Source organism: Triticum aestivum, chromosome 6B, assembly GCF_018294505.1.
Source record: "Triticum aestivum cultivar Chinese Spring chromosome 6B, IWGSC CS RefSeq v2.1, whole genome shotgun sequence".
Lineage (NCBI taxonomy): Eukaryota > Viridiplantae > Streptophyta > Magnoliopsida > Poales > Poaceae > Triticum > Triticum aestivum.
Genome location: NC_057810.1, coordinates 536417265 through 536443415, shown reverse-complemented (window position 1 = coordinate 536443415; position 26151 = coordinate 536417265). Strand labels below are relative to the sequence as shown.

At 46.3% G+C, this 26151-nt stretch overlaps 2 protein-coding genes across 2 annotated transcripts; one reads left to right on the top strand and one right to left on the bottom strand.

Moving 5' to 3' along the window:
- Positions 1 to 2329: 2329 nt before the first annotated feature.
- On the top strand, positions 2330 to 7026 carry LOC123137862 (4-coumarate--CoA ligase 2). The gene is made up of 6 exons (XM_044557718.1): positions 2330 to 4770; positions 5665 to 5863; positions 6018 to 6163; positions 6243 to 6310; positions 6438 to 6540; positions 6626 to 7026. Exons 1-6 carry the CDS (start codon positions 3685 to 3687, stop codon positions 6743 to 6745), a joined length of 1722 nt encoding a protein of 573 aa, XP_044413653.1. The 5' UTR covers positions 2330 to 3684; the 3' UTR covers positions 6746 to 7026.
- A 178-nt stretch (positions 7027 to 7204) lies between these two features.
- LOC123137863 (TOM1-like protein 1) lies at positions 7205 to 10277 on the bottom strand. Its single transcript, XM_044557719.1, has 4 exons — positions 10041 to 10277; positions 9260 to 9783; positions 8400 to 8645; positions 7205 to 7838 (listed from the first exon to the last, which is right to left on the bottom strand). Exons 2-4 carry the CDS (start codon positions 9776 to 9778, stop codon positions 7428 to 7430), a joined length of 1176 nt encoding a protein of 391 aa, XP_044413654.1. The 5' UTR covers positions 9779 to 9783; positions 10041 to 10277; the 3' UTR covers positions 7205 to 7427.
- Positions 10278 to 26151: the final 15874 nt, after the last annotated feature.

Sequence of the window (26151 nt, the reverse complement as noted above, 5' to 3'; positions counted from 1 at the left end):
AAGGTATGTAGATGCACTCTTATCACTCGTTGCTTAGATGAACTCATAGATGGATCTTGGTGAAACCGTAGATTTTTTTTTATTTTCTGCAACGTTCCCCAACACTTATGAGATGCAACAATGCTACATGGCAAAATGGTCGTGATAAGATCTGTTTTTGCCTAAAAATTGCCATGTACCAACAAATTACAAAAAAATTGAAACAAAAAGTTCATCTCATGTATAACTGGCGTCCGCTACATTTTCATCAGCCACTGTCAACTACATTTTCATGGCAAATCCACTACATAATTGCCAGGCTGCAATGCACTGTTCACTTCATTTTCAGCAGAATGGAAAACCGTTATTGGGAAGGAATCTAGCAGAAATCGCACTAGCGTCTACCTATGCATCGTTCCCTCGGTCAATTTTATGGATTGAATGCGTCGTGGTGATGATGTGGCAAGCCGCGTGCGCTCGGTCCAACGGATACAAGGATGTTTCGATTTGAAATCCAAAAAAACTGACGTCAGATTTTTAGTGATTCCGATAGAAAATAATTAAAATCATGGCATGGGTCCCCCCCCCCTCTTTCTTTAAAGTTTTCTATATGCACAATTTTAAGCCGGAGGTAGACTCGTGCCAGGGGATAGATGGATGGTCGGGGGTGGTAGCAACACGGAGAAACTTAGACAAAATGGTCTTGATGTTTACTTCATGGTTTAAACATTCAAGCCCATTTTTGTGTTCTTACATGAAGCATGTGTAGCACCTGCTACATAAACTCAATAAGTGCAGTGGGTATACTCTGTAGTGCGTAACCTCACTAAACAAATACTCCCTCTGTTTCTAAATCTAAGATGTTCATAAAACGAACGTCTTACATTTAGAAACAAAGGTAGTGATGAATCACAAGTGATTGATTGTTAGATCAAAGGAAAACCAACAAACATGACCACCGTCGGGCATGTTTGGTGGCGAGTGGCCAAGCATACATACATAGTAGCTGAAGCCCCACATACTAGTGTTTGCAAAGCGTCAGCGACACCTACCCAACCCCAAATTGAGCACCTTAACGTCCTGCCTCTGTGTCGACGATCCGAACCATTTGGAACTTTGTGTTGTAGTTCTTCAGAATTCAACAGAAAATACAGAGCCATTTGGTTGGTGAGGCGCCAGACCTCAAATATAAGAGTGTGTCTAGAACTCAGTCGACTGACGTCAGCGTGTTTCTTTTGCTAAAAGTGACACGACTGGATGCTACAAATAGTGACAAAAAATGTTGCGATGGTATTGCAGGCAAGAACGATAAATGCTACAACCATTCTAACGGAAATGCTACAACCGTTAATAAAGGATGTTGCAACCGGTTAGATGACGTGCTACAATCGATCAGGGACGACATGCTACAACCAGCAAGACAGATGCTGCATCCGGTAAGAAAAAATGTTGCAAACGATGGCATAAAATGCTGCAAGGTCGACTGAGACTTGATTAAATCTCAGTCGACTGATTTTTAGTAGGCCCGCAAATATAATACTCCCACGACTGATTTCAGGGCAAGACACTTGGTCGTAAACCACTCCCTCGAGCACAAATGTTTCTGCTGTATTTCAGTTTGTATTGTAATGTACTCCCTTTGTTCTAAAATATAAAAACGTTTTTAACATTACATAGTGTCAAAAACGTTCTTATTTTATGAAACGAAGGGAGTAGTAGCCATCCGGAATCACCACGCTGAATCTGTATATGCCGCTTCTTGTTTGTGGCCACATAGATGGAAGAGCATGCCTCCAATCTGGATGTTCTGCTGATCGTAACAGCCCACTCGCCTGCTGGTTTCATCGTCGGCGCCACGTGCGTTTAGCCTAGCCTTTTCCCGAGCTCAAGCGGCCTCAAGTGGCCAGAGCTCCACATCATCATCACTCCATCGCAGCGACAAAATAAGAGTAGATCATTTTCTTCCCATCCTCCAGTTTTGCAATCAGTAAGAAGAAAGCACAACTGATGGAGTGATGGTATGTAGAATCAACATGTACTGATCTGAAGAGAAAGCAAGAGCATCAGGAAACTGCATTTAATTTGCGTTTCTGCAAGAAAAACGAAGCGCGCACGCATTTGAAAGGTGAGGTGGGTTGGCTGAGACTGTGAGGGCGTGTCTGGTTGCCCGCATCGAACCCAACCAGACCCACGCGATGCAGCATCTTTTCGGGCCTCAGTTGTTTGGTTCCTCGCATACACTGTTGAGTCCGCATAGCACGATTCTTAAAGCACCATGGGCCTGGCCCGTTGGGAACACACGAATCAGCAGTTCCCCGAGAGCCAGGCCCGAGCAATGCTTCGAGGCGCATGTGGGTGGCTCTCTGAAGACGCGTGTCTCAAGTTAATCCCTCTCTCTCTCCCTAATCCTCAATCCCCTCTCTCTGCCTCTACTCCAGAGCGATCCCGTCCGCCCGTGCTGGACCTGGCCGGAGCACGGCGCCGGGAGGGTTGCTGCCGCTTGCAAAGTGCGACGTCGAGGGCGGGAGGAGCCGCGGCGGGAGGAAGCGGTTGTGCAGCCGCGCACGGCGCGAAGGAAGGTGGTGGTGCTGCTCGGCAGCCGCGCGCGACGGGAGGTGGTGGTGCTGCTCGGCAGCCGCGCGCGGCGGAGGTGGTGGTGCTGCTGCGGGCGCGGAGGGATGAAGTAGCGCTGCTCGACGATCGCGCGCGGCAGGTGGTGCTACTGATTGCCAGTGGTGAGGGCGAGCGCGAGCCTGTGGCGGCCGCGCAGGTGGCTAGTCCGGTGGCCGCCGAGGGCCACGAACTGATCCCCACCGGCTGCGGCGGCGGCGCGGCGCATCTTCTTGTGGAAGCCGGCGACAGCGCCGAGGGAGAGCGAGAGGGAGAGGGACACGGCCTGGTCCGCTGCTGGTCTCCGGTGATTGGTCATGGACGGACGAACTGCTCTGGGTTGTGAGATGTGAGATCCTGAGAAGTTGAAGTTTGCGGGATCGTGGCAGAAGGATTGGATGGATTCAGAGAAAAGCCAAAGCTAAGGATTGGATGGATTCACAGGAAAGCCACGGGGAGTCGGGCGCGGCCACGGCCACGGTGGCGAGCCGGGCGCGGGAACAGTCACGGTCGTCGGGAGCTCGCGGTGGGCATATTGGATAGTGGAAGCTCCGGCGTGCTCAAAGCGTTTGACGAAATGTCAAGCCCAACCTGATGGTTGTTAAATTTTGTTGTTAACGCCAGTAATCATATGCATGTATGCAACTAAACGCCGAATGAAAATTGCATCTCCATGACAAGATCCCTCATGCAGGCAATCAATCAAGTGGTTATCTACATTTTTTTGCCATGTTTTCCCTTACCCAGGCCCTCCTCAGCCTGGCTCGTTTTTGCTCTTCTAGCCTGGCCCGGTGGAGAAACTAACCAAATACGCCCTGAGAGTGCGTGGCGCCTGAGAGTGCGTGGCGGCCAGCGTGTTCGCGCCTCTTCCACATCTTCCTCCCCCCGTGTTCTCCTACCTACCCACCTCCCGCCCCTCCCTCCCTTGGTCGCCACTGTATTTATTCCCTCCACCTCTCACTCTCTCTCTTCCAACTCTCACGACGCTCTGCGTGCACCGGTACCAACTCGCGAGCCGTTTGTTTGTCTAGTGCAGGCAGGCTCTGCTCCTTGGCCATTCCAGGGAGCTCTCTGTCTCTCGTATAGCAGAGGATCATGATCAAGGTCGCGGCGCCGGAGGTGCAGCAGCCGCAGGGTGTCGCCGCAGCCGAGGCGGTCTCGGCGGTGGTGCCGGAGGCGACCATCTTCCGGTCCAAGCTTCCGGACATCGACATCCCGAGCCACCTGCCCCTGCACGAGTACTGCTTCGCCAAGGCGGCCGAGCTCCCGGACGCGCCGTGCCTCATCGCCGCGGCCACGGGGAGGACCTACACGTTCGCCGAGACGCATGCGTTCTGCCGCAAGGCCGCCGCGGCGCTGCACCGCCTCGGCGTCGGCCACGGCGACCGCGTCATGATCCTGCTCCAGAACTGCGTGGAGTTCGCCGTCGCCTTCTTCGGCGCGTCCTTCCTCGGCGCCGTCAGCACGGCGGCCAACCCGTTCTGCACCCCGCAGGAGATCCACAAGCAGTTCGTCGCCTCCGGCGCCAAGGTGATCGTCACCCAGTCCGCCTACGTCGACAAGCTCCGGCACGAGAGCTTCCGGAGAATCAGTACAAGCGGTGGCGAGGACACGCTCACCGTGATCACCGTCGACGACGAGGCGACCACCCCGGAGGGCTGCCTGCCCTTCTGGGGGATCGTCGGGTCCGCCGACGAGGGCTCGGTCCCGGAGGTGTCCATCTCGCCGGACGACGCCGTGGCGCTGCCCTACTCGTCGGGCACGACGGGGCTGCCCAAGGGCGTGGTGCTGACGCACGGGGGCCTGGTGTCGAGCGTGGCGCAGCAGGTGGACGGCGAGAACCCGAACTTGTACATGCGGGAGGGGGACGTGGCGCTCTGCGTGCTGCCCCTGTTCCACATCTTCTCGCTCAACTCGGTGCTGCTGTGCGCGGTGCGCGCCGGCGCGGCCGTGATGCTGATGCCCAAGTTCGAGATGGGCGCCATGCTGGCGGGCATCGAGCGGTGGCGGGTGACGGTGGCCGCCGTGGTGCCGCCGCTGGTGCTGGCGCTGGCCAAGAACCCGGTGGTGGAGCAGCACGACCTGAGCTCCATCCGGATCGTGCTCTCCGGCGCCGCGCCGCTCGGCAAGGAGCTCGAGGACGCGCTACGTGGCCGCCTGCCGCAGGCCATCTTTGGACAGGTGCGAGTATATATGTGTGCCGCCCGCGTGATCCGCTGTTTTTCACTCCAGCATTAGAACATAGGAGCTTGAATGACCATGAACCAGGAGTGTGCATTGTAGACGATCTTGAATTACCTTTTTTTTGCGATGAAAATCTTGAGTTAGCTTGCGATAGAACATAGGAACATCTCACCACATTGAACTGAATCTAATTGAAGCGCATTTGATCGAGGAGAAGACGGTCAGATTATGATTATCCACTCCAGGCCCATGTGCCACAAGCCACGACACGCTCGGCCATCATTTATGTGATTTTCTACTTTTAATTTATACGTATAACAAAACAAGGATATTCGTTAAGTACTGCTCGAGCATCGCTAACAAGGGTCAGGGCGTTCCTGAACAAGTAGCCAAAAATGGCAGCTATAGGGGCTGTCGTCTTGCAGCCGTAGAGCGACGTGTACTAGCCCGTCCGCCAGGTCATTTTGCTCGTTTTGTGTCAGCCAACCCAACGCCACACACTCCACCAAACTAGCGCGTCTACGTGCAGCGCCACTGCCCGCTTGCTCGATCGAGGCGTGCAACGCGTGTGCGAGACATGCTCATGCAGCAGCTTCAGGCTCCACGTACGCACGTACCAAGCCGTTATTGCTTTTCACCGATCATCAATGGTAAGCGTACGTACGTACATATAGATATAGAAGTTGCCTGCCGTGTTGGCAAAATGGTACTGCCGTACGGTTCGCCGTTCACACAATCACACGTCGCGTCGATGGAAAGTTCGTTCCTCAGCTAATCTACGTGAGCCGCGAGCCGCACCTACCTCGATGGTCCCGGCGCATGCGTCACGTGGTGCACGTCCCACCGGTCAGGTGACCACGCGCGCTAAGCTGACACGTGAGGCTGTCGCAGGGGTACGGGATGACGGAGGCCGGGCCGGTGCTGTCCATGTGCCCGGCGTTCGCGAGGGAGCCGACGCCGGCCAAGTCCGGGTCGTGCGGCACGGTGGTGCGCAACGCGGAGCTCAAGGTGGTGGACCCCGACACGGGCCTCTCCCTCGGCCGCAACCTCCCCGGCGAGATCTGCATCCGCGGCCCGCAGATCATGAAAGGTAACGACAACCTGCTGCACTTCTTACTTGGGCTCTGTTTTTTTTTTTTTTGAGAATCTTACTTGGGCTCTGGTGAGTCGTGGCTAGGGAACGGAGTTTTTCTTTATTTTATTTTGCGGGGAAGGGAACGGACATATCTGACAGATGCGTGCAGGCTACCTGAATGACCCCGTGGCCACGGCCGCGACGATCGACGTCGAGGGGTGGCTGCACACCGGCGACATCGGCTACGTCGACGACGACGACGAGGTCTTCATCGTCGACCGCGTCAAGGAGCTCATCAAGTTCAAGGGCTTCCAGGTAAACAAACACGACCATCTCTGCACGGCACCACTTTCTGTGACTTAACTAACACTGTGATGATACCCCGTACGTGCAGGTGCCGCCGGCCGAGCTGGAGGCTCTGCTCATCGCGCATCCGTCCATCGCCGACGCGGCCGTCGTACCGTAAGACAGCAACCATCATCTCATCTCACGCCCTGAATATCTTCTAGTGCAACATCACTTGTTCAGCATCAGGAACAAGATCGAACTGGTGGGGGTAATAAACTGGGTGCGTGTAAATGGATGGCAGGCAAAAGGATGACGCCGCCGGTGAGGTCCCGGTCGCATTCGTGGTCCGCGCCGCCGATTCCGACATCGCCGAGGAGGCCATCAAGGAGTTCGTATCCAAGCAGGTAGCCACACACGAGAGCAGCTACAGAACCTTGGTTGATGAATCGATCGGCCATCTCTGAACACAGTTAGTTTGCCAATTTTCAGGTGGTGTTTTACAAGAGGCTGCACAAGGTGTACTTCACCCATGCGATCCCCAAGTCGGCGTCAGGGAAGATACTGAGGAAAGAGCTGAGAGCCAAACTCGTCTCCCCCGTCACTGCCTGAACAACTACTACTACATCCAAGATGTCATTTTTTGACGGCCGGCAATTCCAAGATATACTCCCTTCGTTCCAAAATAGGTGCCGTGGTTTTAATTCAATTTTGGAACGGAGGGAGTATATGTCTGGCCTTTGTCATTTGAAAGACTATACCATGCAGATGAAAGTTCTGCCCGTACCATGTTTTTGTATGTTATATACTCTCTCCATTGAGTAGATGTATTGGGTTCATGATGATGTTAAATCAGGATTGGTTCATTTTTATATCATCTTGTTTGCATTCGACATGTGGCGAATAACTACGTACGACAACAGAATATGAAGTATTCCATAAGAAATAATACTCCCTCCGTCCCAATAAGTATCTCAACTTTGTACTAACTTAAATACAAAGTTGTCCTAAAGTTGAGACACTTAATTCGGGATGGAGGGAGTAAAATTCAGCATCTGACACATATAACCATGAAACCAGAAGACGAGATGTATGCAGCAACTTATCAACTGAACAAACTCTGGAGGACAAGGTATCATCGTATATGCAAATAAACAAGCGACCCAAATCCCTAACTGAATGTACGTGCAGTGCAGTCTTCTACCGGATGAATACAGACATCGTTCAGCAGTATAAAAAGCAGCAGACATGCTGTGTATCCCTAGAGGAACTCCGCAACTTGCTGGGACGGTATTTAGAAGTTGATTAGGTCATCCTTCTTTGGGTCCTGCCTTTTGGACACGTCCTGGGAACTACTGCCCCCCTTCTTGCCAAATATCATCTCGTCAAGATCATCGAGGATATCATCATCGCCGCCTGACATTGCTCGAGCAGCAGCTGGTTTTCTGACCAGGGCATCCTCATTGCCAACAGTCACGGAATCTTCATGCTCCGTGGCAATTGGTATGACCACTGGCTGTTCTGTACGTGCCGACGCCATAGGCTTCTTCATCTCTTCGTATTTGGATAGCACTTTCAGGACCTCATCATTCACACTCAAGGCCTCAAAGAGCAAGGCCTCATTGTCTCCAGCCGTCTCGATGAATCTCTGGATAGTGTGTTGAGATTGGTAGCATTGTTGCACAAGAGTGGTTGTTAAGTCATCCTGTGGAAGTAGCAGAACCAGTCAAAACACAATAGCAGATAACCTTCACAGTTCATGAATATCACTTTCAACTTCCAGATAAGAGAATCAATCATCACTAGCTTCTCGTCAGTTTAAAGTTTGAACTATTACAATGACAAAGCATGTTAGATTAGTAACTACTTCCATTTGCACAAAATACAAAGAGTGAGTATTTTTAATGATCTTTGACTGTTTCTTGCTGTTAATGTCATCAGTATCAGGTAACATCATTCGTGCTCAATAAAGCAGTAACCAACAATAATTAGATTTTCTAAGTGACTGGAAAATAAGCAATCCAGTTTAGGTAGTATGTTACAGACCCACTCCATCAGGACAACAGATCTCTATCAGCAGCACAAAACAGCAACAAGTACAGATAGAAATTGTTCAGATGAAAAGCTGCTTGAGGCAACCGATCTCACACATAGAAACAGTTATCTATGTCATAATAAGCAGACAGACTGATATGTGTGTATACAGTATACTACAGTCAAAAGTATCTATACGAGCTTGGGAGAAAGTTATACAAAATCCAGTTACCTGCAAAGCATCCTGCTGAGGGGAGGATGAAAGAACAGTTGAAAGAAGTTCCATGCTGTTACGGGCCACATCGAAAGCTTCCTTTGTTTCTTCAGCAGTATATGTATGCACATGTACATCTTCGAATGTCTGCTGGGAGAAATTTGCAGCAACTTCAGCTTCAGCAACAGAGCGTGGTGGAGTAAATATGGGGGCCAGGCTCTCATTGTCACGTCCAGGAAACCGAATTCCTCTTGATTTCAGGCTCTGTAAAAAAAATAGATTAGCATAATGTACTTGCGACCACCAAGGCCCTAACCATTGCCTTGGTTACCAAAGCATGACAAATTTGTACAGCAAGGATAAATCATATGGGTTTATTATATTACCATCAAACTGGACACTGAAACAACTTTTGAATTATGATATTATTCAGCACAACTGAATAAGCAGCAATGCTGCTACTGAAGATACTTAGTGATTTACATGCTGATGAATAAAGCAATGACCGCTAGTACTAAGTACTAACCACCAGCTTCTAACCATAGAAGTATGAAATTACTAAAGAGAGGCCTGAGTGGTTCCATGAAGCGATGTACCAGTTTGCTAACGGCTAAAATAACCTTCAGCAGGTTGGTCCTAAATTGGATTCCCTTCCTTGCTTACATAATGGGGCAGCAGAGATTATCATGTCTTTATTTATAAAGCAGGGCGAAAGCCTATTTCGAGGAGATTATCATGGCTGATTTGTTTATGAACAGATTGGAAAATTAACCTCACTGCCACGGGACAAAATTAGCAAATCTAAACATAATACACCAATTTGTACTGCTGATTTCTCTAGTAACAGAGGAACGAAGTAGAAGGAACATTGATTTTACCTTGTAGGTTTGCTCATAGACCGGCAAGTAGCGGAGCTCATCGCCAGACTCTCCCCACGCCTCAATGAGCGTAAGGGCCTTGTTCCTGTTATTGACCACCGTCTGGGGGTCATCAATCAGCCTGACCATCTCATCTAGAATCCTCTCGGCCGCAACCTCGGAGAAGGCCTTCTCGCAGTTCTTGACGATGGTCTCGAGGAGGAAGAGGGCGAGGAACTGAACCCTAGCCTCCTTGAGCATGATCCGCTTCTTGATCCCGCGGATCAGGTCGACGCTGTTCACCTTCTCGGTGTTGATCAGGTCGCAGATTTCGAGGTTGGCGGCCCAGTCGGGCCCCTCGAGGGTCTCGGCGGTAGCGTCCTCGACGATCTTGTCGGCCGGAGTCTGCGCCTGGAAGAGCTCCTTCATCTTGAAGCTCATGGAGCTCATGCCGGCCTGCATCTGCTTGCTCACCTCCGACCCGGTGATCTTGAGGCGCTCGCCGAGAGCGTTCACTTTTTCCATGAGATTGTCGCTCATTTTCGCTACCAAAACAGAAAGAAAAATCGCGGGAGGCGGCCACGGCACTGTCAGATTAACGCGTCGGCGCGGGGGTACAATTCGAACGAACAAGCAATTTCTTTCTGATCTAATCTAGAGTAGTTGAATTGTTAGTAGACCAGAGGTGTTGTACAGGACGGAGAGATTTGATAACGAACAGAAAGAGAGGGCGCAACCAACCGCCGGACCGAAATTGGGGGAAAGCGGAGGATCGATCGAGGGTTTGGTGCCGAGACGATACCTTCCGCGGCGAGAATCGAGGGAGGCGGAGGAGGGGGGAGTCGAATCGAACTGCGGCGAGGCCCTCGCACGCCTGGTGGCGTAGATTTGACCGGCCGCCCCGCGTGGTTTGTTCGTTGGAGTTCTTGCGCCCGGCGGTGCCTTCCAGTCGAGGTCTCCTTCGGCTTTTGAGGGGGCTTTTGGTGCCGCTGCCAAGTGCCAACAACTGTTGTACTTTAGGGAGGAGTCGTCTTTTCCTTCCACGCGCTCGCAGCATATTCTTCTCAGAAAAATAAATAACCCGGGCCACTAAAAAAAGCCGGTTAGATTAGGCAGACGGCACCCTCTACACATTGACCCGTATGTCTTCTGCTGATAAAGTGTTATGAACTCAGTGGATTTGTATGGTAACCCACCCAGTGATAATTCGCCCACATCCGTCTCGGATGGCCGGTCCGGTGTCTTTTTTCCCACAAACTGATGGCCGGTCCGACGTTTTGCTCGTGTCTGGACTGATGCCACGCACGCATCCGACGATCATGGCACATGCAAAACCCTCTTCCTCATTTGCGCCGTTTTTCACCTGAAACAGTTGCCCGCAATTATGCCGCTCTAGAGCGGAAACTCTGCATTGACGTCGCCCCAGAGCAGATGTGATCTTTCATTCATGCCGATATTGAAGCGGCTTGCCGGCCGAGAGCACCGCCCACGCCGCGTCCTCGGTGTCCGCACATGTTCAATGTCGGAGATGCATTACAGGATGGGACGGGACGAGACGGGTATGTACCGCATTCAAACGGGATGCATGTCTGTCCGTCGGCCGCGATTAAACAAACACACAAGCCAAGAAACCAACTCCGCCCCTCCCCCCTCCCGCGCACGCATTGACAAATCAGGACAATTGGGATCACGGACATCCGCTATTTAAAGGTGGCCACTCCTGGCTCAAACCACACCACTCTACGCCGGCTCCACACCCTTTTTCGATGCACCATATCCGACATGACTATGAGCGGGAACGCGATGTGGGAGAGCCTGTCAACGAAATAGGAGCTCGAGGTGGCCGCCCTTGCGGCCGCCTGACAGAGCCGTCGCGCCAGGCGGATAGAGGCTGACAAGCCGGACAGCTCCCTAGAGGTCTCCGACGACGACCCCACGATGAAGACAAGCTCCAACGACAACTCGGCGCCGGAGCCCGCGCCTGTCTATGGAGGCTTCACCATGGAGCAGGCGCAAACATACTTTAGTGCCGCTGAAAGTGCATGTAGCCCCTATGTTTGGTTTTGGTAATTAATTACAATCTCTATGGACTAATATTTTTAGTGAGATATATTTGAAGGTATTGTTCTTATATGGGGTGCCTCAAGGACATTGGATGGAATCAAGGATGAAGTCCACATATATGAAGATATTTTTGCTCTAAAGTTTGGCATTAAATGACAATTTCTATGGAGCATCAAGTGCATTGAATCTTATATGAAGATATGTTCCATAGTGATGCTTGAAGTGAATTGGGTTGTTTTGTGAAGAATGCCATCAAAGCAACCAAAGAAGTCCTCATGTTCTCCTTCTCTGGATACCCCATGCGCGCGTGCTTCCTAACCCTCGTGCACACATGGTCGAGTGTTAAACTCTCTGGATACCCCATGAGCACGGGGTCTCTGACCCCCGTGCACACGGGGCCTAGGATTTGACTCTCAGGGTCTCTTGCCTAGTGAGGATAATAGTTTGTCTTTGGATGTTCTAATAAAGCCATCAATATTGATTTCAGTGTCTAACATAATATGTTCAAGGTGGAGTTCATGGGAGGATCTCAAGGTTGACACATTTGGGCTTATAAGAATCAAGGTCTTGAGAGTATAATTAAAGAGAAGAATTCAAGCTATGGTATGATCAAGAAAAGATCATGATGAGCTCATGTGTTGGGTTTTGGTTGATCATTTCATGAAGCAAGAAACTAGAGTGAAGAATGCATTGTGCCTCTCAAGAGTTTGTGATGGAACATTTAAAAGAGCAAGTGATGACCAATGTGATGTTCATGGTGAATCTTGATATGGTCATGAAAGAGTATTTGGTGATCTAATCTTGAAGCAATGAAGTAAAATGAAGAGTTCATTATGGCTTTCAAGAAACGATATAGAGCTTGAAATAAAGATGTTGGTTGACCAAGATGAAGCTCAAAGATTATATCTAGATGGTCAACACACAAGCGCAAACAATGTACCACATGGAATGAAGTGATCTAGTGGTATGGTAAGTAATTGTGAATTGTGTTTTGTGCACTAACCCATGCTATGTGTTTGCTATGTCTATGTGGGTTAGGTGTTTCTCACGGGCTTGCATCAAAAGAAAGAGTTCAAGTTGAAAGTGTGTTATATCGACTAGAGGGGGGTGAACAGGCGATTTTTACAAATTCATCACTGAGGAAATTATAAGTGAGGAATTTCCTAAGCGACGAACTACTAGGAGCGGAATAAGTACTCATGTGCAAGCATAACATAGTAGTAACACAGTCATCATGAATAAATGAAACAAGCACAGAGTGCAGGTCGCGTGGAAACAGGATAAGCAGGCAGAAGACAAGATGACTGAAGAATTAGGATTGAGGAAATTGAGAAAGTCTTCAGTCAAAGTCTTCAAACAATAACGATCAAGTTCATCAACACATGAATGAGGAAATGAAAGGATTGAGGAAATAGAACCAGTAGCTTGGTGAAGACGATGATTTGGTAGACCAGTTCCAACTACTGTGACAGTTGTACGTCTGGTTGGAGCGGCTAGGTATTTAAACTTGAGGACACACAGTCCCGGACACACAATCCTCACCGTATTCTCCTTGAGCTAAAGTCACACAGACCTCGCCCAATCACTCGTGGTAAGTCTTCAGGTGACTTCCAAACCTTCACAGACTCGGTCACTCGGTGATCCACAATTTCTCTTGGATGCTCTAGACCATGACGCCTAACCGTCTGCAGGATGCACAGTCCTCAAAGGTAACAAGCGTCGGTTCCACACAGGAACAATATCTTCAGTGATGCTCAATCACTTTGGGTTTTAGGTGTTGGGGTTTTGGGTTTTTCCTCACTGATGATTTTCGCTCAAAGTCCTAGGAGGATGGGATGCTCTCAATGACAAGTGTCAGTTTCTCTTGGAGCAGCCAACCAGCTAGTGGTTGTAGGGGGCGGCTATTTATAGTCGGGGAGCAGCCCGACATGATAAGACATAAATGCCCTTCAATGATATGACTGTTAGGTGGGTAGGACATTTTGGACAGCTGGCACATAGCACAACAACGGTCAGAAATTTGAGCTCTCAAATTCCTCACGGCTATCATGTTCCTCACTTGTAGGCAATCCACACTGGCGAATTCCTAACTCCTCAGTCAGAACAAATTCATTAGAGAACATAAGATCTTTGTCTTTGTCACTAAAGAAATTGACTGAACTGTATGAGATTTCTAATGGCTTCACTTGAAAGGATTGGGTAGGTGTAGGCTTTGAGATGAGCATCACTTGGAAAGTGTTTCCTTAGATTTACCTCGACCCCATTTAACAGTACGGTCTTTCCTATGACTCAAGAAAGAGAAAATGAAACTACGAAAACAAAAGTCTTCACGCTTCATAGTCCACGCATTAATATCAAAGTCTTCAAGGTCACACCAATTTCCTCATTTTCAAAGTCTTCAAGAAAACCAAAGTCTTCAAATGAAGACATATATATTTTTAGGGGTTGACTTTCATCGTAAATATCAAACTCCTCATACACTTATAGAACCTGTGTACACTCACAAACACATTAGTCCCTTAACCTATAAGTCTTCAATACACAAAAATCACTAAGGGGCACTAGATGCACTTACACAAGTAGCCTATGTGAGGATGACATCAATTGATGATGGTCATGAGGTTTGAGAAGTCCAAGTGCAAGAAGGGAAGCCGGAGGTTATAAGCTTTGAAGCTTGCAGTCCACATTTTAATTATGTACACGTGAAGATGTGCTTTCATGAAGGCTCTCCTTTTTAAATATAGGAAGCAATTCAAGAAACTTCAACAAGTGATTGTGGTCAAGAAAAGGATTCCAACTTGAGGCAAGCATTAAAGTCATCATCAAGATCAAGTGGAATACGCAAGGCAGAGGTATAAATTAGCTAGGTTTGCCTAGTTTTACTCGTCTCATGGTGCTTGGTGGGAGACTGTAAGTGCATCTAGTGCCACCCCTAGTTGGTTTTGGAGTATTGACGACAAAGTTGGTTGAGGGACTAATGCGTTTGTGAGAATTGCAGGATAACGCAGGTAGTGTCCCTCATTGATTCGGTTTACCTACCGGAGATGACCCCTAAAAATGTATGAAGACATTGAAGACAATGGTGGTATGAGAAGATATTCATATTGAAGACTATGACATGAAAAGACATTACTTGAAGACTATGGAGCGCGAAGACTATGTGGTTTCGTCGTTTCCTTTTTCTTCTTTGTTGAGTCATAGGAACCACCGTACTGTTAAGTGGGGTCCAAGTGAACTAAGTCAGAGTGACTGAAGTGATGCTCAACCCAAATCCTATGTCTTCGAGCGAAGACAATGAGAGCAAATCTTATCCAGAGCTGGATGAGTCAGCTTTGCTTGTAGCCCAAGTAAAGTTGCCGCGTGTGTTTGAAATCTGACCGTTGGAACACGTGTCAGTTCCTTAGTGACCCAGGGTCATTTCAGACAAATCAGGTCGGGTTGCCTTGTGGCTATAAATAGCCCACCCCCTACACCATAAATTGGTGGCTGCTCAGAGTTAGTTTACGGCTTTTGTCGTTTGAGAGTAACCCACCTTGAAGCATTTGAGAGAGAAAAATCCTTGCAAGGACAAAGCCCAAACACCCAGAGCCAAAGAGTGTTAGGCATCACTGAAGTCTTTCTGTCTGTGTGACCTGAAGACTTATTACACTTGAGGACTGTGTATCCTCCAGCCGGTTAGGCGTCGCGTTCTGAGCATCCAAGAGTCATTGTGGATTGCCGGTGAACGAAGTCTGTGAAGGTTTGGAAGTCTACCTTGAAGACTTACCAGAGTGATTGGGCGAGGACTGGGTGTCCTTAGCTCAAGGGGAATAAGGTGAAGACACGGTCTTCTGAGTTAAATCTCAGCCTCCCTAACCAGACGTACAGTTGTCACAGCAACTGGAACTGGTCCAACAAATCCTGTGTCTTCAACAAGCGACTGGTTCTATCCCTTTCCATCCTTTACTTAAATTTGTCTTCATGAAGTCACTACCTATCTGTGTATCTGTTTGACTTCATTGCTTGACTACTACTATTGATTGGCTTCATACTATCTTCCATCCCGATCCTTACTACTTAGCTGCTATTTGTCCTGTACTTTCACATCATTGCATACTTGACTAGGCTTGCCTATGGTAGTTTATCTTCCGCTGCATATCAACTAGGTCATTTCTGTTGTCTGTCTTTGAAACTGCCAAGTTTTGAAGACTTTCATAAAAATCGCCTATTCACCCCCCTCTAGTCGATACTAGCACTTTCAGAGACCGTATTATAGGTTTGATAGTCGTACTATCAAGAGGGACTTTTGGGCGAGTAGCTTGAATACATCGCATGTAGAGAGCTCAAACCTTTGCATGTTTTGCATCATTATTTCTTAGTTATATTGGGTGGATCTCTATGTGAAGACCTTGAGCTTTTCCATAGCTTTAAAACGAGCCCAAGGTCATCAAAATCGGAGTTCATATGCCAAAGTTATGCATGTTTCAGTTTCCTACTTTGGGTTGTCTCGGGGTACCTCGTGGGCATGGGGTTTTGAGGTCGTGGGAACGGGACCCCTGTGCACACAGGCTTGTACCGTAGTCACGGGGTGTTCAGGAAGTGTACATTGGAGCCCTGCCGCCTAGTTTTGGGGGATGGCTATAAAAGGGCTCTTCTTCCCGGGCGGTTTAGGGGCCGTTCATACACATTCTAACCATCATTTTTAGCCACAAACCACCTCCCCAAACCCCTATGTCCCCTTTATGTGAAGGGGGGTTGTGGATGGATCTTGCAGTCATTGGTCGATTTCCTCCGTTGTAGCCCCTATCTTCAATCTCCTAGTTTGAGTTGAGTATTTGCTGCCTGACCTTGCTTTGCATTTGTTGCATTGGTTAGCTCCCCACATCGATTAGTTCGAGTGAGAGTTTGTGAGTTTACTACTCTTGGAGGCTTTCGCCTCCTAGATGGTTTGGTGATATACTTGAGAAGTTTGTGAAGAGGCCTAGGTGGTCGAGGTTCCCTCAGAAGCTTCCTTGCTTGTGGTGTGCTCCGAGAAGTGTGTGAAGTGGCCTAAGTGGTCAAGGTTGTTGGGAAACATATTAGAAAACAAAAAAAATCATGCCTACGCACATCTAAGATCAAATATGAAGATGCATAATGGGTTGGGATCACGATCATTACCGTCACTGAGTTGCAGCGAAAGAAGAACGTGTCGGTGTAGATCGTACTTGGAGTCCCTCGAATCATTGATGAACGATTCCGCAAACCACCGATGAATAGTCCCTCGAACCAAAGACCAAAAGCACGACCTCTCTACTTGGTTGCAAACGTGCAACCTTCACGATCCGGCAGCGCCTCCCCATCCAGAGCTAATCATTGCCAGAGAATTAGAAGGAGGAGATTAGAACCAGACAGGGCCTCTAGTTATGAGAGCCTTGCTCTAATTGGTCAACTAGGACCAATTAGAACTAGAACTAGAAGAACTAGAGGAGGCTCCAAAACTTGTATCAATGATAGAGCACAAATCCTCATGTATACTAGTAGAACGCCCATGCGTAGATACGGGTCACAATGCATATAAATAAATCAAACAAATGATTAAGCAATATGTCTAAAGTCCTTTGCTCATGCGTTGCAATAGAGGCATATATACTTTAGCGGTTCAACGATAATCGTGTCTAACATATACTCTCTTCAAAACTTTATAGAGAATATAGGACAAAATAACCATTGGCTAATTCATTGATTAGCGACAAGTAAATCAATTAAGCCACAGAAGGAAGAGATTTGGTCAATCTGGAGAGAGATACTTTACTTTTTCTAGGAGATACACATACAATCAAGAGCTATATACTTCCCTCGTGTTTGGATGTCTAAAATAGGAATTAGAAGAAATGCACCTTACATTGTAAATTTTATCAGAAATAAATACACCTTATATAAAGGAACAAGGGGAGTATATATTTTGAATCCTCGTGCACATCACAGTGTTATTTTGAAATTTTTATACGTCAATCACTCATAATAATGTGCATTTGTGCTCATCTCATTTCAGTTGGTGCAGTCAATTGAGGTGTAGAGTACAAACCACATAGTCTGATAATCGAGTCCCAAGACATATTGTGTTTTTGCCTGTTCAGAAAGGGGTGATGTGTTTGAAATATGATTGGTACTTCCTCTACATTATACGAAAGCATTCTTGCAAAACCATTATTCCTAATAGCCATGTGGCAAAAAGTCATCAGCAAGCTTATTGCATTATCTTCAAGAATGTAACATCATAAATTTATCCTACCTTGAGAGAATTCAAGACTCGTCGGCCATTTATATAAAATAACAATAACTGTTAATTTCTCTTACCAATACCCCAATCCCACTTATGGAAACATATATAACCTATACACTTTTCAAAACCAGTGAAAATTCACACAGACATCTCGAGAACCTAACAGAAAAATCATACAATCTTATAATAAGTTACATTGTGTCCAATAATGAAAAGACTTACAATCTTATAATAAGTTACATTGTGTCCAATAATGAAAATGAAACTACGAAAACAAAAGTCTTCACGCTTCATAGTCCTCGCATTAATATCAAAGTCTTCAAGGTCACACCAATTTCCTCATTTTCAAAGTCTTCAAGAAAACCAAAGTCTTCAAATGAAGACATATATATTTTTAGGGGTTGACTTTCATCGTAAATATCAAACTCCTCATACACTTATAGAACCTGTGTACACTCACAAACACATTAGTCCCTTAACCTATAAGTCTTCAATACACAAAAATCACTAAGGGGCACTAGATGCACTTACACAAGTAGCCTATGTGAGGATGACATCAATTGATGATGGTCATTAGGTTTGAGAAGTCCAAGTGCAAGAAGGGAAGCCGGAGGTTATAAGCTTTGAAGCTTGCAGTCCACATTTTAATTATGTACACGTGAAGATGTGCTTTCATGAAGGCTCTCCTTTTTCAGTATAGGAAGCAATTCAAGAAACTTCAACAAGTGATTGTGGTCAAGAAAAGGATTCCAACTTGAGGCAAGCATTAAAGTCATCATCAAGATCAAGTGGAATACGCAAGGCAGAGGTATAAATTAGCTAGGTTTGCCTAGTTTTACTCGTCTCATGGTGCTTGGTGGGAGACTGTAAGTGCATCTAGTGCCACCCCTAGTTGGTTTTGGAGTATTGACGACAAAGTTGGTTGAGGGACTAATGCGTTTGTGAGAATTGCAGGATAACGCAGGTAGTGTCCCTCATTGATTCGGTTTACCTACCGGAGATGACCCCTAAAAATGTATGAAGACATTGAAGACAATGGTGGTATGAGAAGATATTCATATTGAAGACTATGACATGAAAAGACATTACTTGAAGACTATGGAGCGCGAAGACTGTGTGGTTTCATCGTTTCCTTTTTCTTCTTTGTTGAGTCATAGGAACCACCGTACTGTTAAGTGGGGTCCAAGTGAACTAAGTCAGAGTGACTGAAGTGATGCTCAACCCAAATCCTATGTCTTCGAGCGAAGACAATGAGAGCAAATCTTATCCAGAGCTGGATGAGTCAGCTTTGCTTGTAGCCCAAGTAAAGTTGCCGCGTGTGTTTGATAGCCCACCCCTACACCATAAATTGGTGGCTGCTCAGAGTTAGTTTACGGCTTTTGTCGTTTGAGAGCAACCCACCTCGAAGCATTTGAGAGAGAGAAATCCTTGCGAGGACAAAGCCCAAACACCCAGAGCCAAAGAGTGTTAGGCATCACTGAAGTCTTTCTGTCTGTGTGACCTGAAGACTTATTACACTTGAGGATTGTGTATCGTCCAGCCGGTTAGGCGTCGCGTTCTGAGCATCCAAGAGTCATTGTGGATTGCCGGTGAATGAAGTCTGTGAAGGTTTGGAAGTATACCTTGAAGACTTACCAGAGTGATTGGGCGAGGACTGGGTGTCCTTAGCTCAAGGGGAATAAGGTGAAGACACGATCTTCTGAGTTAAATCTCAGCCTCCCTAACCAGACGTACAGTTGTCACAGCAACTGGAACTGGTCCAACAAATCCTGTGTCTTCAACAAGCGACTGGTTCTATCCCTTTCCATACTTTACTTAAGTTTGTCTTCATGAAGTCACTGCCTATCTGTGTATCTGTTTGACTTCATTGCTTGACTACTACTGTTGATTGGCTTCATACTATCTTCCATCCTGATCCTTACTACTTAGCTGCTATTTGTCCTGTACTTTCACATCATTGCATACTTGACTATGGCTTGCTTATGGTAGTTTATCTTCCACTGCATATCAACTAGGTCATTTCTGTTGTCTGTCTTCGAAACTGCCAAGTTTTGAAGACTTTCATAAAAATCGCCTATTCACCCCCCTCTAGTCGATACTAGCACTTTCAATTGGTATCAGAGCAAGGTACTCCCTTGTTCTGTGTGATTCGGTTTAACCACCTGGAGTTTCAGCTATGTCGACTGCAGGATTGTGGAATGTATCTTGCCCCACCTTTGACAGTCATGAGTATCCTCGGTGGAAGGCCATGATGAAAAAGAGACTCATGGCCATGGAGAGCGAACTGTGGACCGTCAATGAGATTGGTCTTACTGATCTATGCAAGATGGCGGGTGCTGATGACATTCACAAGTACACTTTACTGAACCTCATGGCGAAGGATGTCATCTGCTCCTGTCTGTATCGAAATTAGTTCAGGAACGTCATGCACCTCAATCATGCGAAGCTAATCTGGGACCGACTATCTGAGGTCTATGAAGGTCATCGTACTCATCATGATCCTTGGTTTGAGGACTACAAGGAGTCTCTCAAGGAAAGACCTTTGCACCTGAATCGTCTTCATCGTCACCTTGCCTCATGGCAGGGGGTAACAAGGTAACTGAATGCTGCCTCTCTGAAACTAGTGATGATGAATCAGGTGATGAATTTGGCCCCAGCTATGTCAAACTTGCTTCCCTTGCCACTAAACAACAAAGAGCCTTGGAAAAGGTTCAAAACATGCTTAGTAAGAGCGATGATATGTTGGGTGAAGAAATGGATCAGTCAAAAGCATTGGCTGAGAGTCTTCAGAGACTTCAGTCCAAGTTTGATGCCCTTCAAAATCAACATAATGCTCTCTTGTCTGATCATGAGAAGCTTTCTTCTGAATGTCTTCAAAGAAAGCTAGACCTTGAAAAGATAAGAGTGGATTATGAAGATCTTCAGAAGGTGTGCGATTCATTACCTGCTCAACACGTCAGCGTTACACAGGATGAATTTGAACCACCATGTCTAAAATGCATTGAGCGTGATAACGCTACATCTGTTGCTGAATGTTCCACTGCTGATGCTGTTTCATTGTCTTCAACTACTGATATGGTTACTAACCCCTCTGCGGAGGATACCACTAGTATTGCTGATGAAAATGCTAGGTTGAAGACATTGCTTGAAACAGGGATGTACAAAAGTTTGAAGGGACATCAGACACTCTGCGACGTTCTCAAAAAGCAGATTCTGAACCGAAACCCTAGGAAAGAGGGTGTTGGGTTCGAGAGGAAAATGAATGCTGATGGTTCCTACTGGAAGCCTGAGCAGTATCCCAAAACCACATGGGTTGCTACAAAGGAACCTTCAGTGGATCCATCCACTTTATCTGGATTTACCTGTGCTAATCCTATTATCATTGATGAATCCTTTGATGCAAACTATAAACTGTTCAAAAATCAGTGTGGTGAAGTGTTTTCCAGGTATATTGGTACTAACTGCAGGAATGGGCCTCCTATGAAGAAGATCTGGGTTCCCAAAAGCTGCCTTGAGAATCTTCCGGTGAATGTCATCATGACACCACCAGGGAAGAAGACAAACCCCAGACCAAAGGCATCATATGGTCCAACGGCTTCATACGAACACATGACTCAATTGAGTCACCCTAACGCCAATGTTTTGCAGGGAAATCATACTCAGACTCATGAATATGAGCATGTGTCTTCAAATCGCTATGTTCATAGAACTAAGAACTTTTCTGCTTATTCACATGAGTATCATTCATCTTCTGCAAGGCTATTTGCTAGGGCTTCAAAGCCGAAATTCTCAGATGCTGCACTTAGACTCATTGCTTCTAAGCCACCCCTGAAAATGTGGGTGGTGAAGAAGAATTAACTCTCTTTTGCAGAATGTGGTCTCCAGCCAGCAATCAATGGCGTCCGATATTATTGCTGGAACCCTAAAACATAAAGGGACGCATGATAAAATGACTTACTATGTATTCCACATATGAATCTCTTATCTGTCATACTGTGTGTTCTAATCTTGATCTAAGCTGTGATAATCCTAGTGTGCGTAAAATGCTTATGCTTCACGACATACATTGTGAAGCCTATCCTCCTAACTGCACTGTAGGGCATGTCACCAAAAGCTTCAGAATGGATTATTGACAGCGGATGCACTAATCATATGACCGGTGATCGAAGTCTTCTCATGGACTCAACCCTACGTCCATCCGACAAGAGTCAAATCACATTTGCTGACACTGGTAAAAGCAAAGTATTGGGTCTAGGTAGAGTTGCAATCTCTAGGGATCAACACATGGATAAAGTGATGCTTGTTGAATCCCTTGGGTTCAACTTAATGTCTGTCTCAATGCTTTGTGACTTAAACATGATTGTGCTATTTGTAAAATATCGTTGCCTTGTACTAATGGAATCTGACAAGTCTCTAGTCTTTGAAGGGTATCGAAAAGATGATCTATACATGGTAGATTTCTCAGCAGGTCCACAGCTTGCCGTATGTCTTCTCACAAAAGCTTCAGAATGCTGGCTCTGGCATCGAAGGCTAGGACATGCTGGCATGAGGAACTTACACTCACTTGTCAAGAAGAAGCATGTCATTGGCATCGAAGATGTCAAGTTCAAGAAGGATCATCTGTGTGGTGCCTGTGAAGCTGGAAAGATGACAAGGGCAAAGCACCCCTCGAAGACAATCATGACAACATCTCAACCCTTCGAGCTGTTACACATGGACTTATTTGGACCTACTCACTACTCCACCCTCACAACAACTGCCTGTCTCTATGGCTTCGTCATTGTTGATGACTACTCAAGATACATATGGGTTCATATAATTCTGTACAAGACTGAAGTGCAAGATGTCTTCAGGCGCTTTGCAAATCGAGCAATGAACAATTATGGCATGAAGATCAAGCATATCAGAAGTGACAATGGCACTGAATTCAAGAACACAGGACTTGATCTGTATCTGGATACAATGGGAATCACTCATGAGCTCTCTGCTCCGTACACACCTCATCAAAATGGCATCGTTGAGCGCAAAAACAGAACCCTCATTGAGATGGCTCAAACAATGCTAGATGAATACAAGACACCAAGAAAGTTCTGGCCTGAAGCTATTGATATAGCCTGTCACATCATCAACCGTGTCTACATCCATAAGCTTCTGAACAAAACATCCTATGAGCTCCTTACTGGCAAGAAGCCAAATGTCAGTTACTTCAGAGTATTTGGAGCTAGATGCTGGATCAAGGATCCCCATCACAAGTCAAAATTTGCACCTAAGGCTCACGAAGGCTTCATGCTTGGCTATGGAAAGGACTCACACTCCTACAGAGTCTTCAACCTCTTTCTCTATAAGATCGTTGAAACTGTGGATGTGAAATTTGATGAAACCAATGGTTCACAAAGAGAAATTCTGCCAAGTACACTAGATGAAGCTCCTCCAAGCAAATCTATCAAGCTGATGGGAACTGGTGAAATCATGCCTTCTGAAGCACAGCCTGAAGAGGAACTTATCATCTCTGCACCAAATCAACCTGAAGACACTGCTCAGACCGAAGACAATCCTCCCAATGATGACAATGATCAGCAAGAGCAAAGTCTTCGTCCTGTTCATCCTCGTGTTGCAAATGAAGTACAAATCGAGAAGATAATTGACAGCATCAACGCGCCTGGTCCGCTTACTCGCTCAAGAGCAACACAGTTAGCAAACTTCTGTGGGCACTTTTCATTTGTGTCAATATCAGAACCCAAGAAAGTTGCTGAAGCCTTTATGGAACCTGAATGGATTCAAGCCATGCAAGAAGAACTTCAACAGTTCAAGCTGAATAATGTTTGGGAACTTGTCAAGCGACCTGACCCTCGCAAGCATAACATTATTGGAACAAAATGGATATATCGAAACAAGCAAGATGAGCATGGTCAAGTCGTCAGAAACAAAGCACGTCTTGTGGCTCAAGGATATACTCAAGTTGAAGGAATTGACTTCAATGAAACATTTGCTCCTGTTGCTAGGCTTGAAGCTATTCGCATACTACTAGCCTATGCTAATCATCACAACATTTTGCTATATCAAATGGATGTGAAGAGTGCATTTCTCAATGGCAAGATTGAAGAAGAAGTATATGTCGCTCAACCACCTGGCTTTGAAGATCCAAAACATCCTGATATGGTGTACAAGCTAAACAAAGCACTGTATGGCCTCAAACAAGCTCCTCGCGCATGGTATGATACGATCAAAGACTTCCTGAAGAGCAAAGGTTTCAAACCAGGATCCCTCGATCCCACACTCTTCACGAAGACATATGATGGCGAACTGTTTGTGTGCCAAATATATGTGGATGACATTATCTTCGGCTGCACCAACCAGAAGTATAGTGATGAGTTTGGATACATGATGCAAGAGCAATATCAAATGTCCATGATGGGTGAGCTGAAATTCTTCCTTGGTCTTCAAATTCATCAGCAAAGCAATGGCATCTTCATATCTCAAGAAAAATACCTCAAAGATTGTCTGAAGAAGTTTGGAATGGAAGACTGCAAAGGCTACACGACGCCAATGCCAGCCAAACACCAGCTTGGTCCCGACGACAATGGTAAAGAGTTCGATCAAAAGGTATACCGCTCCATGATTGGTTCTTTACTTTATCTATGTGCATCTAGGCCAGATATTATGCTTAGTGTTTGCATGTGTGCTCGATTCCAAGCGGCACCAAAGGAATCGCATCACTTAGCTGTGAAGCGAATTCTTCGATATTTGGCTTACACCCCAACACTCGGATTATGGTATCCCAAGGGCTCAAAATTTGATTTGGTTGGATTCTCGGATGCTGATTATGCTGGTGACAAGGTGGATCGCAAGTCTACATCAGGCACATGTCATTTTCTTGGTCGATCACTTGTCTGTTGGTCTTCAAATAAGCAGAATTGTGTATCACTCTCAACTGCTGAATCTGAATACATTGCTGCTAGATCCTGTTGTGCTCAGCTTCTATGGATGAAGCAAACTCTCAAGGACTGTGGCATCAACCTGAAACAAGTACCTCTCTTCTGCGACAACGAAAGTGCCATCAAGATAGCCAACAATCCAGTCCAACACTCGAAGACAAAGCACATTGAAATTCGTCATCACTTTCTCAGATATCATGTCATGAAGAAAGATATCGATATCATTCACGTCAATACTGAAGAGCAACTGGCAGATATCTTCACAAAGCCCTTGGATGAGAAAAGGTTTTGCAAGTTACGGTGTGAGCTAAATATCTTGGAATCCTCTAATGTCCTGTGATCAGGCACACATCCTAACACTTATGCATGTTGATGACTTAGATGTGCAACACACAAAGAAATGTATATCTTCAATCAATGAAGATTTACACTCTGAGTGTGAATACATTAACATGGAATTTGACTTTGGAGCACCACGATAATTGTGCGCCGTGTCTGGGTCTAATACTTCCTATACGGTGGGTAACACCACCACCAAATTTCTCTGCTTGAAGTGTTTCTCTCATGGCATTACTTTTGCAAAGACTTCGCATTTGGTTTGTCTTCAATTTCAATTTATCTTCATGATTTTCTGCGCTATGATGATTTGATTGCATATATATATATATATATATATATATATATATATATATATACTAGTGTTCTGTCCTCTACAACATTCACTTATAGCTATGTCTTCAAGTTGAATCTTTTGAACTAAGTGAATGTGATCGGACCCTAACCTCTCTATGCTTTCTATCTCAAACACTATCTGTCCAAATCATATGCATTCTATTGAAACTATCGAATGTCTTCTCTGTGTCCTAGTCAGCAGAAGGCAAAGAGACAAACATTAAATCTGTTTTAAATGATTTATCTTTATTGTTGAAATTTGGAGAAGCCGGAACAACTCTCCGACATGCCTGGCGGGCGTGGGAACGTGGGACAACTCTGAGTATGCTGCATGCGTGCCACGTGCCCCTCAGATGTGAACCGCCAGGGGCACCAGCGTAATTGCGCTGTGCTGCTCACCTACTTATAAATACTTGTCCCCTGCGGTAAAGAAATCCTTCTTCCACCTCTCCACCTCGTCAAAACCCTAGCACCACCGCTAGCTCTCAACGACGCCGGTGACGAAGCGCTTAGCTGCCGCGACTTCTCCGACGCCGTCCTCACGCCGACCGCGGACATCGTCCTCTCCGCCGTCGCCGTAGGTGTCCTCCGTCGCCAAGTTAGGGAATGGTGGACTGAACTGCTCGGTCTCCTATTCATACCACCTAGTAGTTCTTCGTGCGGTAATTATAACTCTATTTTTACCACCTTTTTGATCTTCAAGATTCATCCTATTTACCAAAAGTGGTTTCAACTTATTCAATGTTAGATCTATTCTGTCCGCATCTCATATTGCCTAGTCAATTCACTTAGATTTCCTCTAGTTTGATTTCTCACTTGTACTTATTCACGGATTGGTACAAATCTGGAACCAACTCTCCTATATAAGTGAATGTCTTCGCATCATGAGGTCAATGTCTTCAAACCGATTTATCTTCAAAATCTTCTGAGAATGCATATGACCTCTTCCCCTTCCCTCGCATCTCTAATGCTGTCACAGGTACATGTCCGTGGGAGAA